Source organism: Labeo rohita, chromosome 3, assembly GCF_022985175.1.
Source record: "Labeo rohita strain BAU-BD-2019 chromosome 3, IGBB_LRoh.1.0, whole genome shotgun sequence".
Lineage (NCBI taxonomy): Eukaryota > Metazoa > Chordata > Actinopteri > Cypriniformes > Cyprinidae > Labeo > Labeo rohita.
The window spans coordinates 40918703-40936385 of record NC_066871.1 but is presented as its reverse complement, the minus strand read 5'-3'; the positions used below and the strand labels follow the sequence as shown (position 1 = coordinate 40936385).

At 35.8% G+C, this 17683-nt stretch overlaps 1 protein-coding gene across 2 annotated transcripts in view; it reads right to left on the bottom strand.

The window, feature by feature from the left end:
* Window positions 1-228: 228 nt before the first annotated feature.
* The window catches only part of LOC127163447 (protein shisa-6), a 111130-nt gene continuing 93675 nt past the window's right edge, over window positions 229-17683 (bottom strand). Inside the window, exons 6-9 of one of the 2 annotated variants that reach the window (XM_051106678.1) lie at window positions 16892-16954; window positions 14289-14309; window positions 11508-11633; window positions 229-5585 (exon numbers count right to left, since the gene is read on the bottom strand). In XM_051106678.1, the coding sequence (XP_050962635.1) occupies window positions 4951-5585; window positions 11508-11633; window positions 14289-14309; window positions 16892-16954 (845 nt within the window). In that variant the 3' untranslated portion in view covers window positions 229-4950. The remainder of the gene's footprint in view (window positions 5586-11507; window positions 11634-14288; window positions 14310-16891; window positions 16955-17683) is intronic. The other variant, XM_051106679.1, reaches the window with a different exon arrangement.

Here is a 17683-nt window from a genome sequence, read left to right as displayed (position 1 = left end):
TGAGCATTATAGTGAGAATACTGTTAATTAACATCCTTCTCAAGAGTAAACGCCATTTGAATTGGTATAATAGCTTATTAAATGCATATATTCCATTATCGTCAATTATCCGTCACTCATTTTCTTAGCGTAATTGCTTTGTCTGTTTGTTCAACATGTCAGACAATCGTGAGAACAAATGGAAAGATGAGTCCTATTCAAAACTAGCAGATAATACGTACAAATGGCTGAATCAACCAAATTTATTCACCATTAGTCTACAAGTACAGATTAAAAAACACACACACACACGTTACTGTACACATTTGTGTCGTCAAATATACTTCGGGTGGGTTGATTATGCTAGAAAATGTCCGAACGGAACCAATGAAAATGCAAAAAGCAACCCATAACCCACAAAGCCAACTCACTGTTTAACTGCAGCTAACCGAGCGTATTTACAAATCACCTACGCAGAATGAAACACTGTCACAGGTGCACTAAAAACTCAATGACCGGCGTATCGTAGAAGAAACCCAGAAACCAAACAGAGATAACCCAGCTAACAACGATACGTTCTAAGAACGTTTTGCTAACGTTTTATATTAGGTTATAAAAACGTCATTTCTGAATGTTCTCTAAATGTCTTGGTTATATGAACATTCCATTTCATCATTCTGAATGTTACTTTTGAATGTTCTCTGAACATTCTGAAACAAGTAGTAACATTTAAAAAACGTTAGATGAACAGTCAACTAAAACGTTCCATTTTATCATTTTGCAAACATTATAGGAACGTTATGCCTGAATGTTCTCTGACATTCGAAAGTAACATTTATAAAACTCTGGTTGGACATCGAGCTAAAATGTTTCAGAAAAACATTCCAAAAGGCTCCAAATGTTCTATACATGATGTATAAATAATATTTTTTTGCTAATGTTTGGAGAACATTGTTAAAGACCAGGTAACTCTGACCGAACGTTCTATTAATATTACCGGAAGAACAAGTACAAAATCCCGTTGACAGAGCTTAATTTGAAAAACGTTAAGGGAACACTTCATTTATCATTTTGCAAACATTATGGGAATGTTACTTTTGAATGTTCTCTGACATTCAAGTAACATAAAAATGTTATAACATCCAACTAAAATGTCCCATTTTATCAAAAATGATGGGAATGTTACTTTGAATGTTCTCTGAGATTCAAAAGTAACATTTAAAAAATGCTGGATGATCGTTGAATAAAACGTTTCATGAACTACATATAAATAATGTTTTGAGAACATTATTGAAGACCAGACAACTTTGAATGAACATTCTATTAACGTTACTGGAAAACAGCTACAAAATGCTGTTGAAAATTATTAAAGTCCAGACTTTGGGCAAATGGTCTACTGATGATACTAGAAGAACAGCTACAAAATGCTGTCAGTAGAGCTTAACTTGAAAAACATTAGGGAAACATTCCAATTTTGCAAATTTTATGGGAATGTTACTTTTGAACGCTCTTTGACATTAAAAAGTAACATTTTAAAATTGTTAAACAGGCATCCAACTAAAAAGCTTCAGAAAAAAAATGTTTATTAAACACTATATAAATAATGTTTTTGTGAGAACGTTCTGAGAACATTATTAAGCTTCGTTCAGACTGACAGCCCAAATCCGAATTTGTACATATCTGGATGGAATCTGATTTGAATAACTGACTGTCTACACAGTGTGTCGCAACAGTTCATATCCGATTTGTGTCCACAAGCGCTCTTTCGTTTTATGGAACGTCTATTTTTATTTCTATGGCAATGGCGTTGCGTTGTTATGCCTACACTGACAACAACAATAATAGCTATACAGTTTGCAATACATAAGTTGTCTTATGACATGTTGCCGTCTCACTGTTTTATATTTCATTTTATGAGGTGGTGGCACAAAAACGCCGGAAGCTGGAATATGCAACTTTATTCCGTTGTGTTGTCTCCACTGGTTTCAAAACTCAAAGAGGTGCGTATACTAGCAATATATTTCCACTTGACTTGCACTTTGCAACAACACAAGCTTGTTTCTGCAAAGATATCCATCATGTTTTCTATAAAAAATGTTTTACATCCCCTGGCAACGTAAAAAAAAAAGCTATGCTAAATCTGATCCCATTCACATGTGATTTGATTAGGATTCCAAAACACATATGAATGTAGCTCGAAACGGATTTGCAAAAATCGGATTCCATGTAATTTGTTGCCGTTCAGACTAATTAAATATGATTGGACTTCAATTGGATTTGCACAAAAATCGGATTTGGGCTGACAGTCTGAACGAGGCTTTAAAGTCCATAAAACTTTGAATGAACATTCTATTAATGTTACTGAAAGAACAAGTACAAAATGCTGTTGATAGAGCTTAATTTGAAAAACATTAAGGGAACATTCCATTTTATCATTTTGTAAAGATTATGGGAATGTTACTTTTGAATGTTCTTTGACATTCAAAAGTAACATATAAAAAATGTTATATGAACATCCAACTTAAACATTCCATTTCATAAAAAATTATAGGAACGTTACTTTTAAATGTCCTGTGAGATTCAAAAGTAGTATTAAAAAAAAAAAAAAAAAAAAAGAAAAAAAAAAATTGATGAATGTCCAAATAAAACTTTTCAGAACAACATTCAAACTCAAAACATAACTAAAAGAACATTTTAAAACAAACAACAAACAAACAAATATTTGAATTAATTAATAATAAAAAAAAAGAAAGAAAAAGAAAAATGTTACAGGAACATTCCATTATATCATTTACAAACATTATGGGAACATCACTGATGAATGCTATCTGAATATCCTAAAACAGGTAGTAACTTTAAAAAATGTTAGACGTCCAATAATCATTCCCGGAACACAATGTTTCATGAACGATGTATAAATAATTTTTTTTTAATTTATTTATTAAAGTCCAGATAACTTTGAGCAAATGTTCTATTGATGATACTGGAAGAACAACTACAAAATGCTGACAGTAGAGCTTAACTTGAAAAACATTAAGGAAACATTCCAATTTTCCACGTTATAGGAATGTTACTTTAAAATCAGTGGCTTAACTTTGTTTTGGCTGGGACAGGAGTGTGTGTTGTGGGGTTAATGTATTGACATTAAACTCATTTGTAACGTGATAGCTTTATTCATACATGTACTATAATAATATGTATTTTTAGCCCCGAGATAATTCCCCGAGATGTCAGTGAATAAATACATGGTTAAGAATCAATCATTTGTTGTCCCAAATAGTCTAGTGGTAGATTTTCATCAGGCGAGTTAAAGTAAAACAAATAAAACATATTTATTGAAATAAAATATGTTCATCAGTGATCATATATCAAGAGGGGGGACAAGTTTGTGTATTTTTAATTTTTACAATTTTTTAATTGTGTATTTTTGTGTATTTTTTTGTATTTTTTAACCAGAATGAATATTCTCCACAACATACAGTCATAAGCGATAGACTGAAGTGCTCGCGTGTGAACACTGAGCATGAGCCGCATTAAGAAAGTTCCGTCATTAATTAACATCGCAACGAACATTAAGCATGATTTCAGAAACAACATATTCCAGCGCCAGCCGCCAGTATCTTATGCATCTTCTTTAACAGCAAGGAATATTTCATCAGCATTAAGTACGTCCGTGCCGCGAGATGTTCAAAAAAGCGGTGGGGACAATATCGAGCCTGGCAAAAAATGGTGGGGACATGTCCCACACGTTTCACCCATCCCACCCATAAATTATGCCTATGTTTAAAATGTTCTCTGAAATTCAAAAGTAAAATTCAAAATTCAAAAGTAACATTTAAAAAACTAAATTGTTCCATTTTATCAAAAATTATGGGAATGTTACTTTTTAAAAAATGTTAGATGAACGTCCAACTAAAAAGTTTAAGAAAAATGTACAAACAAGAATAAATGAATAAATTAATTAAATAATAATAACAATAATAATAATAAAAAAACGTTTAAGGAACATTCCATTTTATAATTTATAAACGTTACGAGAATGTTACTGTTAAATGTTATCTGAACATCCTAACACAAGTAGTAATAATTAAAAAATGTTAGACGACCATTGAATAAATTGTTCAAAGAACAAAATACTTCATGAATGACGTATAAGTAATGTTTTGTGAACATTATTAAAGAACAGACAACTTTGAATGAACATTCTGTTAACGTTACTGGAAGATAGGGCTTAACTTTGTAAACGTTAAGGGAACATTTCATTTGATCATTTGGCGTTAAACGTTATGGGAATGTTTTTGGAATGTTCAAAAGTAACATTCCAGCCAAAATATTTCAGGGACAAACGTTCCATAAACAATGTTTTGAGAACATTAAACCAGATCACTTTGAGTGAATGTTCTATTAACGTTACTGGTAGAGCACTTGTTCATAAGTTTTTCAAAACATTAGCTAAAGTTCCAAAAAATGATCGGTGTTAGCTGGGAATGCGACAAAGGAAAGAAAAAACAACGTCAGTCATTTATTGTGCTTTTAAACCCTTTCCCCACTTCATTATAGAAACGGGACGTGTTTTGAGAAGAGGCACTCGCTAAAGTGCTTACGCCAGTTTATATTCAACCGCTATCGCTATTGTTTAGGACTCGAGTTAGAAATCATAAATCTATATAGGTTCTGTTTTACTGTACGTATAAAGTCAGTGCAGGTTTCGCAGCAGTTCTGCAAAAATAGTGTCAGGTTTCTAGTCCGGCGTCCGAGCGCGAAGCCCTTGCATTTGCTCTACGTGCGAGAAGAAAAGTCTGGATCCTTCCCAAGCCGACCCGGAACCGATGGAGTGGAAAGCCTGCGCTGGAAGCGGGAACGGGTCAAGGTGGGACGCTTAAAAGAAACCTGTCGAAGTGGGCCGCCGCCGCCGCAAATTCCTCTCGCTGGATTGTTTGTTGACATCATTCGCTCTCCCGCCTCGCCCCCTCAGACAGTTACTTCAGTCTTACTGGCGGTTCTGTACTGATGGTGGTGATGTCCCGGTATATACTGCAGGTGGTCCACCGTATGCATGCGGCGGTTGGCGAACGCCTGCCTTTTGTTGCCCACCTGCGCACTGTTAACAGTCAGTGTGTTGTAGGACTCGTTGTTGTTGTTGCTGCTGCTGGGGTGCGAATGCATCTTCATCATTTTGTAGTGCCGGTCCATGACCGGCGTGGTCGGCACGAACATGTCCGTGTGCGACAGCGCCCGCGACATGGCCTTCTCGCGGAAATTGGAGCGCCGCAGGGAGAGCATTTTATCCGGCGAGAGCAGCGGGTCCTGGGAGTGCAGTCGGTCGGCCGACAGCAGCTGCTCTTCGGAGAGGATGCGTCCGTGGTACGGGGACAGACCGCCGGCGCCGCCGCTGTAGGATGACAGGCCGTAGTCCCGGTGGGGTTTGGAGCGGGCGGGCGAGAGCACGTGGTCCTGGGACATGGCGCGCTGGACACGTTTGGGCTTTTGGCGCTGCGCGGGTGGATCCACGTTCAGCTTGATCATGTGCGTCTGCAGGTTGCCGCTGCGAGGCGTCGGATCGGGTAAATGGTGCTTGCGGATGTAGTACTCGTCATCCTTGTCGCCTGTGAAAGAGAGAGTAGTGCAGTGTTGTTAACAGAAAACTAAAATTATTGAAGAACATTTACGCAATCTTATTTTTTTTTACTTATCTAAGTGTCTGTCTGTTTATCTAACGGTTTGTCTTTATGGGACCTATTTTAGCGATCTAAGCGCATAGTCTAAAGCGCATGGCTCAGGTGCACTTGGTGTGTGTCCGAATCTACTTTTGCTATTTAAAGAACGGGATAAACGGTCGGTTGAAAAACATTTGTTACATGAAATAAAATATTAAAAACAAAAACAATATTTGAAACATTTAGAAATTTAGTTTAGTTGAAGCTTAAGCACTCCAAATAGAAAAAAATCATAGAAACTAAACAGGCATACTAAACAACAAACAAACAAACAAACAGACAAATAAATAAATAAACAAGAAGAAACACAACAAAATGGAAAATAATATATTAAGGACACTAAAATAATTGGATCAGAGTCACAACAGCAGAAAACAAACACAGAACAAACTCTATCTGATAAGAACAAAAGTCTGCCCTAAGTTTGAATTTTATTACTTGGAGAGAAAAAAAAGTGCAACTGATGCCAAAGCTACAGGTCCTGCAGAAACTATTCTGCTGATGTAAAATGCCACACTAAATTGTGTTTTTATGTCTTTGTTTCCTCACTTTCTCAGTTTTTATTGCTCTGTTAATCTTCTTCTTGTTTTTCTCAACAATGGGACAGGAAACACACAGTCAGAGCTGCAATCATTGAGACCGCTATGATGAGTCTCTCCGGATCAGGGAAATGAGTATGAGTGTGTGTGTTTATGTGGGACGTGTTGAGTTTGTTGAAGAGGCGATGAACTCAAGAATAGGGCATTTCTCCTGAGATGCTACTCATGAAGCAGTAGGTGTTTGGGATGCTATTCTTGAGTATGGCATACTATGAACTTGAAATTAGTTAGTAAACAAACGTGCCTCGGTTTTTAACCACGGTTTCCAGTTCGGTTCTGATAGCTCGCCACATCTGTGTGTGTGTGTTTTGCATCTAATTAACAACTAAATATACAAAGTAGGATGGGTTTCATTCATACTTGACGCCAGAGGGCGCCCTCGTGCAGAAAATCCACATATGCCTCAAAGAGATAACACTGATGACGTCCCATGCCAGGAAATCTCTAATATGGATAAAGGCATCGCTATTGCTGTAACTGAATAAAAACAAGATATAACGTTAAATGTTTTGAATGATGAAATGTAAGGAGGGTAAACACTCGTCTGCAATAATATATTGGTTTATCTGTGTTCTTTAAGCCATCTCGGGTATTTTCGTAATGATTAAGTATATTTGTAATCGACATACAGTATAGAATATATTGTCTGCCTCATTCTGTGATAAGAAGCCACATCAGATCACAAAAGGAAGTTATTTCAAACACTCGACTGATGCTGTGAAGTAAAAATAAGTTATAATGTTCTCTTTTGTTGGACAACAAGTTTAGAAAGGCTTATTGCATTTCATTAGAATGGAAGATGCTCTGCGTGTGTTGCTTTTTCAAATATAAACGGGGAGGCGTTTCCTCATCTCAGCACATGAAATCGTGGGCACACACACGCAAATGTCAAGAGAAATAAAACAAGGAAATTATTTAAATGCAAAACCGCAAAACCGCAATTCACAAGCGCGTATTGAACTGTGGATGTCGTACCAAATTATTTGATATTGAATTGAGTATTGTGACATCCCTAGTAAACAAATATAAAATAAACTTTTTAAAAAATATATAATTAATAATAATAATAATAATAATAATATATTGTTTATCACACTAAAAATGAATTATATTAACTTCTACCAAACAACTATAATGTCTACAAAACTTGTCTGAAAGCTAAATAAAGAAACCAATAAATTTAACAACTTTTTTACTAGCTTGTAATGTAGCTAGCTAACTATTTTTCTGAAAGTGATGACTGGCTCAAGTTTTTAAAGGGGTCATCAGATGCCCATTTTCCACAAGTTGATATGATTCTTTAGGGTCTTAATGAAAAGTCTATAATATACTTTTGGTTAAAACCCTTTTTGCCTTGTCAAAATGAGCTCTGCAAAAATCATCCCATTCTGAAGGATTGTTCCTTTAAATGCAAATAAGCTCTGCTTGCCCCGCCCCTCTCTTCTCTCTGCTGCTCTGAGAGATTGTTTACTTTAGCTGCATTTAGCGTGTTTAGCCACGAAACTGGCTAACTAGCACATTATTAGGAAAGGTGATTGCAGAGATTCACTTCTGCTGTAGGTGAAGCTGGATCACGAATGATTTGCGCGAACATTGGAGATATTGTTGTCTAACTTACATCCCTGCTCCAGCATCAAAACAATGGAGGTCAGACTGTTACAGCTGATCTGAGGTAAGACGCTCATGTCAATCAATCTATCGTGGGAGTGGCCTCTGTTGGTGTGATGCCACACCGACAGGCATCTGAGAACGGCTCGATTTGAAAAAGGAGATATTATTTTTACAGATGAATTAAAAACCACTGCATGGATTTTTATCATTATAGGGTAGATTTGTACATACACTGCCAACACACATTAATGTTCAAACAACATGTAAAAGTGAAGTTTGCATCTGATGACCCCTTTAAGTAGCTTCCCCAAAATCGACAACATCATTTCCTTTCTGAGCAGCAGTGGACAGAGACCGCAGCCGCAGATGAATGTGTTTGTGAGCATTCGGTTCAAGAGCAGCTATCGATTTGCCACTGAATTGTTTATCTTGGAGCTAATGAAGACAGGATCCGATAGGCGGCCGGCTGCTGTAGTTCAGAATTACCATCACTGACAGCGGCGGCTTCTGGCAGACGGCGCGGCCCAACATGCTCCAAAGGCCGAATGTGCCGATGTGAGGGCATGACATTAGACGTGAAAAGGTCAGGCGAACGGCCTACGGGCCAACGGTCACGCCGGACCCCAGAGCTCAATTATCTGCTCAGATACGAGGGCTTCAGATCAGCATGCAGTAATGCAATCTAATGCCACAGGCGCTGAATATGAGCTGCTGGTCATTCGGGATGAAGTACGCTGGACGTCCCATCACAAGAGGAGGGTGAATGCTAATCTCTGAGGTCAGATGCATTATGAGCCAAAGACAGCAACCTCTTTTTGTTTTTCTCTTATTTATCATGCTAAATATCTGTCTTACTCTCTTTATAAATTTGTAGTTTAATGTTTAATCATTAGCCCCTTCACACATACAGTCTTTACTGGCGAATTACCGTTAAGAGATCATGTGTGAACAGAACCTTTTCAGTTTTTCTGTGTAAATATGTGCTAGATGGACATCTTTGACCATTGCGCCTTGTCTTGCAGCTTTTTCAACGTGTCGTGCTTGAGACCCAGCCTTATTTTCCATTCATCAGTGCTGCGTCTCTGCATCTGGATGCTATTATGCACATCTCATGTTTATAAGAGCAAAAATGCATTCTGTTTGATCGTCCTCTTATGCCTGTCACTCAGACTTCAAAAATGTCAAATTGGGCAGATAGAGAAACTGAAACTACTCATGCAGGTGAATGAAGACAATGGTGCGGCTTTTTAAAGATAATTTCCAATGACTGACATCGGAATTTACCGGCATTTTGGTGCTGATGTATGAATGGTCTCTTACTGGTAAAAGCCAGAACACCATTGCCTGTGTGAACAGCAAATTTGTGTATTTACCGGTAAAGTCATACTGGTAATTTTACGGCAATTTACTGAGATTGCTGTGTGGAAGGGGCTATTACCAGACAACCTATAAAAGCAAGTTGTTCCCTCGAAATAATACATGTGGTTTGAGCTGATTTTTATACATATATATTTTAATGGAAGAGTTTACTAAACTATATAGAACAGGGGTGGCGAATGTCATTTTTAACTTGTAATTATGAGAAAAACATTTAAAAAATGAGATTTAATGATTTAATTTAAAATGAGATTTAAACTCAGAATTCTAAGTTCTTTTTTCACGATTCCAAATTTGTATTTTGCAGTTCTGACCTTTTCCCCCTGTGAAATCTGATTTTGCATCTAGCAGTTGTTTTTGTCCCCACCACAAAATAAAAATATAAGAAAGGTAATTGTGACATTTAGTCTTATCTGATATTAAAAAAAAAAAAAATCTGTTATTTATTTATTTATTTAGTATTAAAAAGTATGAATTGTAAGATAAAGTTTAGCTGATTATTATTATTATTAAAAGGTATAAGTTGTGAGACAAAAATTGTGAGATAAAAATTGTGAGATTTTTATTAATAATAATAATAATAATAACGTATGAATTTCAAGATAAAAAAAAGTTTAATTAGTTTATGTATTTATTTATTAAAAAGTATTAATTGTGAGATAAAGTTTTATTTATTTATTAATTATTATTATTATTATTATTATTATTATTATTATCCCAATAAAAGAAACCTTTCATAGAACCTTTAGGGAAATAAAAAAATAAAATGAAATATTTGATACATCCGCCTCTTGTGGCACATATATTATGATACATCTTTGAGAGGAGGAAAAAAAAACACTTTAATTTGATTGAAAATGAGCAAAAATATGCACTTTGTTGCAGATGCTGATATTTACATGGCCAAAAATTAAGATGAAATTCTGATAGCTTGTTAAGTAGTATTCTAACAGCATGTCATATATCATCGTATATTATATAAATATCAGTCACTCTGTATCTCCCAATAATATATCTTAGTAATATGATATATAAATGCTAGTTTTTATGATCATCTCTCAGTCATTGTATTGCATTGCATTTTTCCCAAAAAATATAATGCAATGCCATACGTGAATGATTACGAGATAAACAAATAAACATTCCTCTGAAGTCTGATGACCATATTTGATATGCATATTTTAACAACTTTATGATGGATAATCAAATAAACAGAAGTTGTTTCAATTCAGCAAGTGTTCATCTTTGAAATATCACTGAAAATATAAAAGTAATTCTTATGTTTACTTTATAAAAATCAGAACGGATTTCACAGCAAAAAGACACGTGAAGCACAAACAGTCTAAACTATCAATCGGACGACAGAAGGCATGTAGTATATTGTAAACAACAGGTTAATCATTTAGAGACCTTAAAATGTATCAAATATGGTATAGTAGTATCTATAAAAATTGCATGTTGTCTCTCTCTTTCTCTGCTTTGTCTCCTTATTAAAACCCTGAGTAATTGTTGTCCATTACTGGTCATTACTCTGAGGTCTGCCTCCCGGTTGGCTCACACAGCAGGTGAAGCCTAAATTACTCAAACAGCACTACAAACAGGCCTTGTGATTTAAGACACCAAAAGCACCATTATTTCACATCCCACAGTAAAGAAAATCAACAATAACGCTCCAGCATGTCAATACCACCTCTATGTCTATTTACTGAATTGTCTCATGTGTCTTTTTGTGATTTTTATTGTCTGTAAGTCACAGTGAGATTTTTCTCGCCTCTAATTCAAGGCACTTTTGTGATCAATGTGTCCATTTGAAGCCTCATTATGAATTCCTCTTGGTTTCAGTCTTGTAATTTTCTTGAATGTCATTGATTTAAGAGCTGTAGCTGTAGTGTCTGATCATAATAGCTCAGGACTATGTTAACGCAGCATGTCAATACTTTCATGTTTAATTTATCCTGCCCTTTGTATGTAATGAAAGCCGCTCGGCTGGTTATTTTTCATTTAGCAGGTGCTTTTATCCGCAGTGCATTATAGTGGCAGTCCCTGTGGAGACGAGCGTCCCCCGCAAGGGCACTGAAGTGACAGGAGATCATGCAAACGTTCTAATTTAAGAAACAACCTACTAGGGGTTTAAACATACAAGTTTTGGACAGATATGTATTAAAAGTCTGAATTGCTCTGTCTCTCATACAGGATGGACAATAATGAAGAGAGGAGTATGTACTTAAGTCTGCTTTCATGGCCATCTCGTAGGACGGTGGGAGGTGCGTGAGGTTCTGGAAGGACCGGGAGAACGACAGATCGTACGGCTCTGTCTGCGATGTCAGGATGTTGTTCATTCTCGGCTTTTCTGCAGGGCAGAAAGGAAAAAACAGGGAGAGGGAGAGAGAGAAAGATGAAACACATCCCATACGAGAGAAAGCAGTTCCAGCTGAGTGTATGCAGGCCACCATGGCATCTGTCTGAGAGTATGTGTGCTGGAATAATTTTTGAAGAACTTGTTTAATGAGGGTGAGTGCTGGTCCAGGCAGCTGCTCAGCCAGTAAAACACTTGTTGGGAATGTCGTTCCCTCATTTTAACTGTGTGCTCACGGGACTATGGACTGCCAGGCCTGGGATCTGCAGGCTCTTTCAAAGGCTTGTGTGTTAGACTTGTATAATATGACATTACATAGGCACACATACACCACACCACATATACACTGCAAAAAATGATTTTCTTACTCAGTACTTTTGTCATGTTTTCTAGTGGAAATTCTAAACATTCTTAAAGGAACAGTTCACTCCAATATGAACATTTGCTGAAATTGTTCTTAGCCTAATGAGTTTGTTTTTTCATGGAAATATATTTGGAGAAATGTTGCATTATATCACTTGCTCACTAATGGATCCTTTGCAGTGAATGGGTGCCGTCAAAATGAGTGTTCAAACGACTGATAAAAACATCACAATAATCCACAAGTAATCTACACCCCTCCAGTTCATCAATTAACATCTTGTGAAGTGAAAAGCTGCATGTTTGTAAGAAACAAATCCAGCATTATGTTGTTTTAACTTTAAACTATTGCTTCTGGCCAAAATATGAGTCCATAATATGCAATAACATTTCCTTGAGTGAAAAAGTCCATCTCCTGTTGTCCTCACACATCAAAATACACCAACATATTCATTTACAACTGTTTTGGTCTGTTTTTGCTTGGGAGCAGTACCTGATATTTCTCTCCTGATTCAGATTAGATGACTTTTTCACTCAAGGAAACAGTATTATGGATTAAAGACTGGCATTTATAGCTGAAAGCAGTGGTTTGATATTAAAACATCTTAATGATGGATTTGTTTCTTTCAAACATGCAACTTTTTACTTTCCAAGTTTTTAATAGATGGACTGGAGTGGTGTGGATTATTGTGATGTATTTATTAGCTACTTGGACTCTCATTTTGACGGCACCCATTCACTGCAGAAGATCCATTGGTGAGCAAGTGATGCTACATCTCTCCAAATCTGATGAAGAAACAAACCCGACTACATCATGGATGCCCTGAGAGTGAGTATATTTTCATTTTAAAACTATTCTTTAAAAAAGATATGAGCTATAAAAATTAAATTACTTCAAAAACAAATATCTGCCAATGGGGTTAGAAAAACAAACCTTTTTTTTTTTTTTTTTTCATTTACATGAAGTTTATTTTTCTGACCCCAGTGGGAGGTATTTACTTTTTGTTTTACATTTAAACTTATTTAATTTTTATGCATTTTTCAGAAAACAAGACTAAATATTAGGGATGCACGATATTATCGGACCAATATCAGAATCGGCCCGTTCGGTTAGGAGTTTTAATTCCATAGGGTGTGCTGTTGGCCTACTTTTAATAAAATGAAAGTAAAATACACAAATAACATTTAGACTGTGTTTCTGATTAAAGCAGTAATTGATGTTATAAAATCATGAGTATGCTTTGATTTAAAGGTCAGAATCTATAGTTTACATAAAAAAAAGTCACAAACATGACACTTGTAAATTAAATTTTATTATTTAATTAATTTTATATATACTGATTTATTCATTAATGTGTAATATGTTACTTTTTTTTTAACAAATTATGAGCTCTAACAGATTTTCAGAAGTTTTACAACTCTTGATAATTTACCCCCATGCTATCCCCATGTCTTTCTTTCTTCAGTCGCAAAGAAATTACGTTTTTGTGGGAAAAACATTCCAGGACTTTTCTCCATATAGTGAACGTCAATAGTGCTCAACGGACTGAAGGTTAAAAATGTAGCTTCAAAAGACCAAATGATCAGAGTCGAGGAATGAAGGTCTTATCTAGCCAAACGATAAGTCATTTTCTGATTTTTTTTTTTTTTTTTTTAAGATTTTATACTTTTAAACACCAAATACTCATCTTGTCTTGCTCTGCATGCAAACTCTGTGCACTCCAGTTCAAGACAGTTAGGGTAGGTTGAAAAACTACCATCTCATTTTCTCCTCATTGTCTTTCAGGAAATTTTTATTCTGGAAGTAGAGTAATCCTTTAATTCTAACAAATATGCTCTTGTTAAAAACTAACCAAAATGAAAAATAATTTGCTTATAATTTCCACACAGGAGAGATTTGGTGTTGTTTCAAAACAAAAGAAAACATATCAGTATTGGCATCGGCTATCGGCCAAAATGAGTTGAATAATATTAGATTATTAGATCAGCAAAAATCCAATATTGTGAATCTTAAGATCTTAAGCAGTTTTGCATCATTAAATGTATCTTGATTTAAGAATGTTTAGATATTTGTACTGGAAAGCAAGACACAAATATTGAGTACGACAATAATGTTTTGCAGTGTAGAGGCCATACACACAAAGTATAGAGATAAGCACAGAGAGACTGCACACAAACAGAGACCAAGACAGAAAGGTTAGAGATCGCACACATACAGAGTCCACCCTACATTCACAGACATCAAGAAAATGAGAAATAATACACATGTACAACATGTGTACTGCTTACCGTAGTGCTCTATTCTGTGTCCTAACAAACCCAAGTGAGAAAAACAAAATCAGTAACTTTCTTTTGCATGCTTTTGATTCACGGTGTCACATATTGCAGGGTCATTCCATGTCAATCAAATTTCAGAAATGTCTCTGGCTAATTTTTTTGTCTCTAAAGAATGACAAACATAAATAGTGGTGAAAGGCAAAATATTAAATGTCATAGATTAGTTTCCATTGTGTAATCCATTATTTTGTAGGCGGTGGTCAAAATGACAATTTTGTCAAATACAATAAGTGACCCCACATTTGATTTTCGCAACCCAGGCTCATGAAAATACGTGCCACATACATTTCTGCAACAGAGTAATTATGTACCTTAGTGCACGTTTGCGGCAGTTTCAAAGTGAAATGTCCAGAGAGTGGCGCTAGAACACCTTCAATACGTGACCGTGGCACATTTTTATTACGTTGGTACAGGACATTTTTTATTACGCTGCTTGAGGTACATATTGTGGCTGTTTAGAATTCAAATATCCAGGGAGTGTTGCTAAAGTTTAATGCCCTATCGTGTTGGAAATATCCCCTACACCAAACCCAACCCTAAACCTAACCAGCAGTGTTAACAAATGCAAAAGTTATATAAAAATACATTTGTTGATGCAGCTGTGCTATTTTAAATTATGTGGATTTGAGCTGTTTTATCGAACCATAGCTTTTCAGGGTGTGTACCAGAGCTCTTCATGACTCAAGTGCAACACCTGCTGAATTAGAAAACTCATGCATATGAAGCTGTGCATGTGACGACGACGTTCAAAAGTATCAGTTTTCAAATCACGCAGGATGTTAAAATTGTTTTGAAGCCATAATATAATATTCTGCAAGTAATTGTGTGAAAATGAAGCTTTATTAATCAAAACTCTTTACCTAACCATTGAAAATGGGTGAAATGTAGCAGTTTGCACATTGAGATTCCGCATATCTGTGGGATTGAACCATATAGGATCTTAACAATGAAGATACCAAAAGAACAGTTGGTTAAAAACCAAAATCTAGAAGTATGTTAAGATATCTTTCATACTGCTGGAGTTACAGACATGCTAACTTTGGTAAAATAATATTTTTTGCTCCCAGTTATGTTCTATGCAGTTGTTTTGACAGATGGACACTGTATACACTTATATATATATATATATATAAATATTGAGAAAATCAGATATATATCAGTTATAATCAGTTTTCATATATTTACGGTAGGAACTTCTTCATGGAACAAGATCTTTACTTCATATCCTAATGATTTTTGGCATGAAATGTTTTGTTGGCTATTGCTACAAATATACCTGTGCTACTTATGACTGGTTTTGTGGTCCTGGATCACATATCAGCTGTATGTAAAGTGACCACATTTGGTTTTTGACAACTGAAAACGTGTCCAGTTTACTGCTGGAGCCATATTGAGATCCTAATATCTCTTGGATTGAACCATACAGGGCCTTAAAAAAGAAGATGCCAAAAGAAATGTTTGTTAAGAACCAAAATCTAAAAGTATATTAAGACATCTTTAATAGTTCTTAAATTACAGGCATGCAAACTTTGGGAAAAACAACATGAAAAGTGCTTTTCCCCCATATTTGATTTGTCACCATTGGCATATAATGCTACAAAAATTACTAAAGTTGACAGATTTGACTAACAGACCTACCAATCTCTGTGTAAAAATAACATAATGATGCTGCTAGCTTTCTGAAGTCATTTTACCTCCATATAATTGGGCTTCAAATTTCAAGTGAAACCTGTCATTTTAACCCCCACTTACAAAATAGTTGATTAGTCAGTAAACATTTGTCCATGACATTTAATACTTTGGCTTTCTTTTTATTTCTTTTAGCAGAAAAAAAGTTCAAAATCAAAAGCCAGGGAGCTCTGGTTGAGTTGACACAGAATATTATTAATGGAGTGAGCTGATATTAACTGGATTCAGTAATATCTAGCACACAAGAAGCTTGATTTAATTGAGTGCATAAACTAATGGTATCGCCGTTCCACCGCGAGAGATGTGACCGATGCGAGCTTACACTCTGAAAAGCTTTTTCACACAAAATCAAATTTGGGAAGACGAGATATAGTCAGAATAATTACAACTGTGGCTTTTCAATAACGTCGGCAAACTGTGCAGATGCGATTAGCATACTGTTTTGTTACACAATCCTCCCTGCTAGCGGGGCCATTTACAGGCTAAGCTTTTAATTTCCTGTCAAGAGGCCGTTTTTTTGTCAAAACCCTGCTTTCCCAATCAAATTTTGGGTGAAAGGCATCTCTGATCTCGAGGGCTGTCGGGGAGTTAAGCATCTTGAGTAATGGAGATTATCAGCGCTCATCTGATGAGGCTAATTACGAAAATCTTTTCTGGAGATAAAATCTAGCTCCATTAATTACTCCGATCTGATATTATACACCACGTTCTTCACACTTCAAACCATCTGGATGTGGAAGACGCTGATAGTATCGAGATGTCGTCATAAATCAATTAAACTCTGAGCCGCTTTTGAGCGCCATTTCATACCGCAGACGAAATGAATGATCGGGATTTACTGGAAACAAAGATATCGAACAACTCACCGATTTTGGGTGTGTGCGACCCAGTGAGATCCAGATGGCTGGTGTAGTCGTGTGGATGGTTATCTGTCAAAAGAAAAACCAAAGCAAAACTGGTGTGGTTTAATGTATTCCATACTAATTAATCAACGTGACTGTAGCATTTGTACACAAAATCCCTATAAAGACACAACGTTCCCGCCACTTTTTTTCCGACCGGCAGATGCTTCTGGAAGTCAATGTGTCTTTGTTTACAATGGATAACATCTGTACAGCACCCAAAAGATGTGCAGAAATCCCCTCGGGACTTATCGGGAACATGCACAGAAAAGTTTGAGAGAGCAAAATGAGATAAAATCAACAAGTGCACTGTAATAACCGCAGCTTTAAGCCTTTAAACAAATAAAGAAAAACTAATAAAAACGATATTGCTCCATTTCTGCTAGACATCAGCATTTACTCTTGAAACTGAAATTAAACTATATGATCTCAGGGATATAGAGTTCATGCAAGGACTGCATAAAAACAACTGATTTTTACATTTTCTGAGGAAGAAGCGAGTGTTGAATAAAAGCTTTTAAAAGAAGTCTCTTCTGCTCAGCAAGGTTTCATTTATTTAATTAAAAGTGAGCAAAAAACAGTAAAATCATGAAATATTATTGCAATTTAAAATAGCTGTTTTCTTTGTGAATATATTGTAAAATGTAATTTATTTCTGAGATCAAAGCTGAATTTTCAGCATCATCAGTCTTCAGTGTCACGATTCTTCAGAAATCATTCTAATATGCTGATTTCCTGCTCAAGAAACATTTCTGA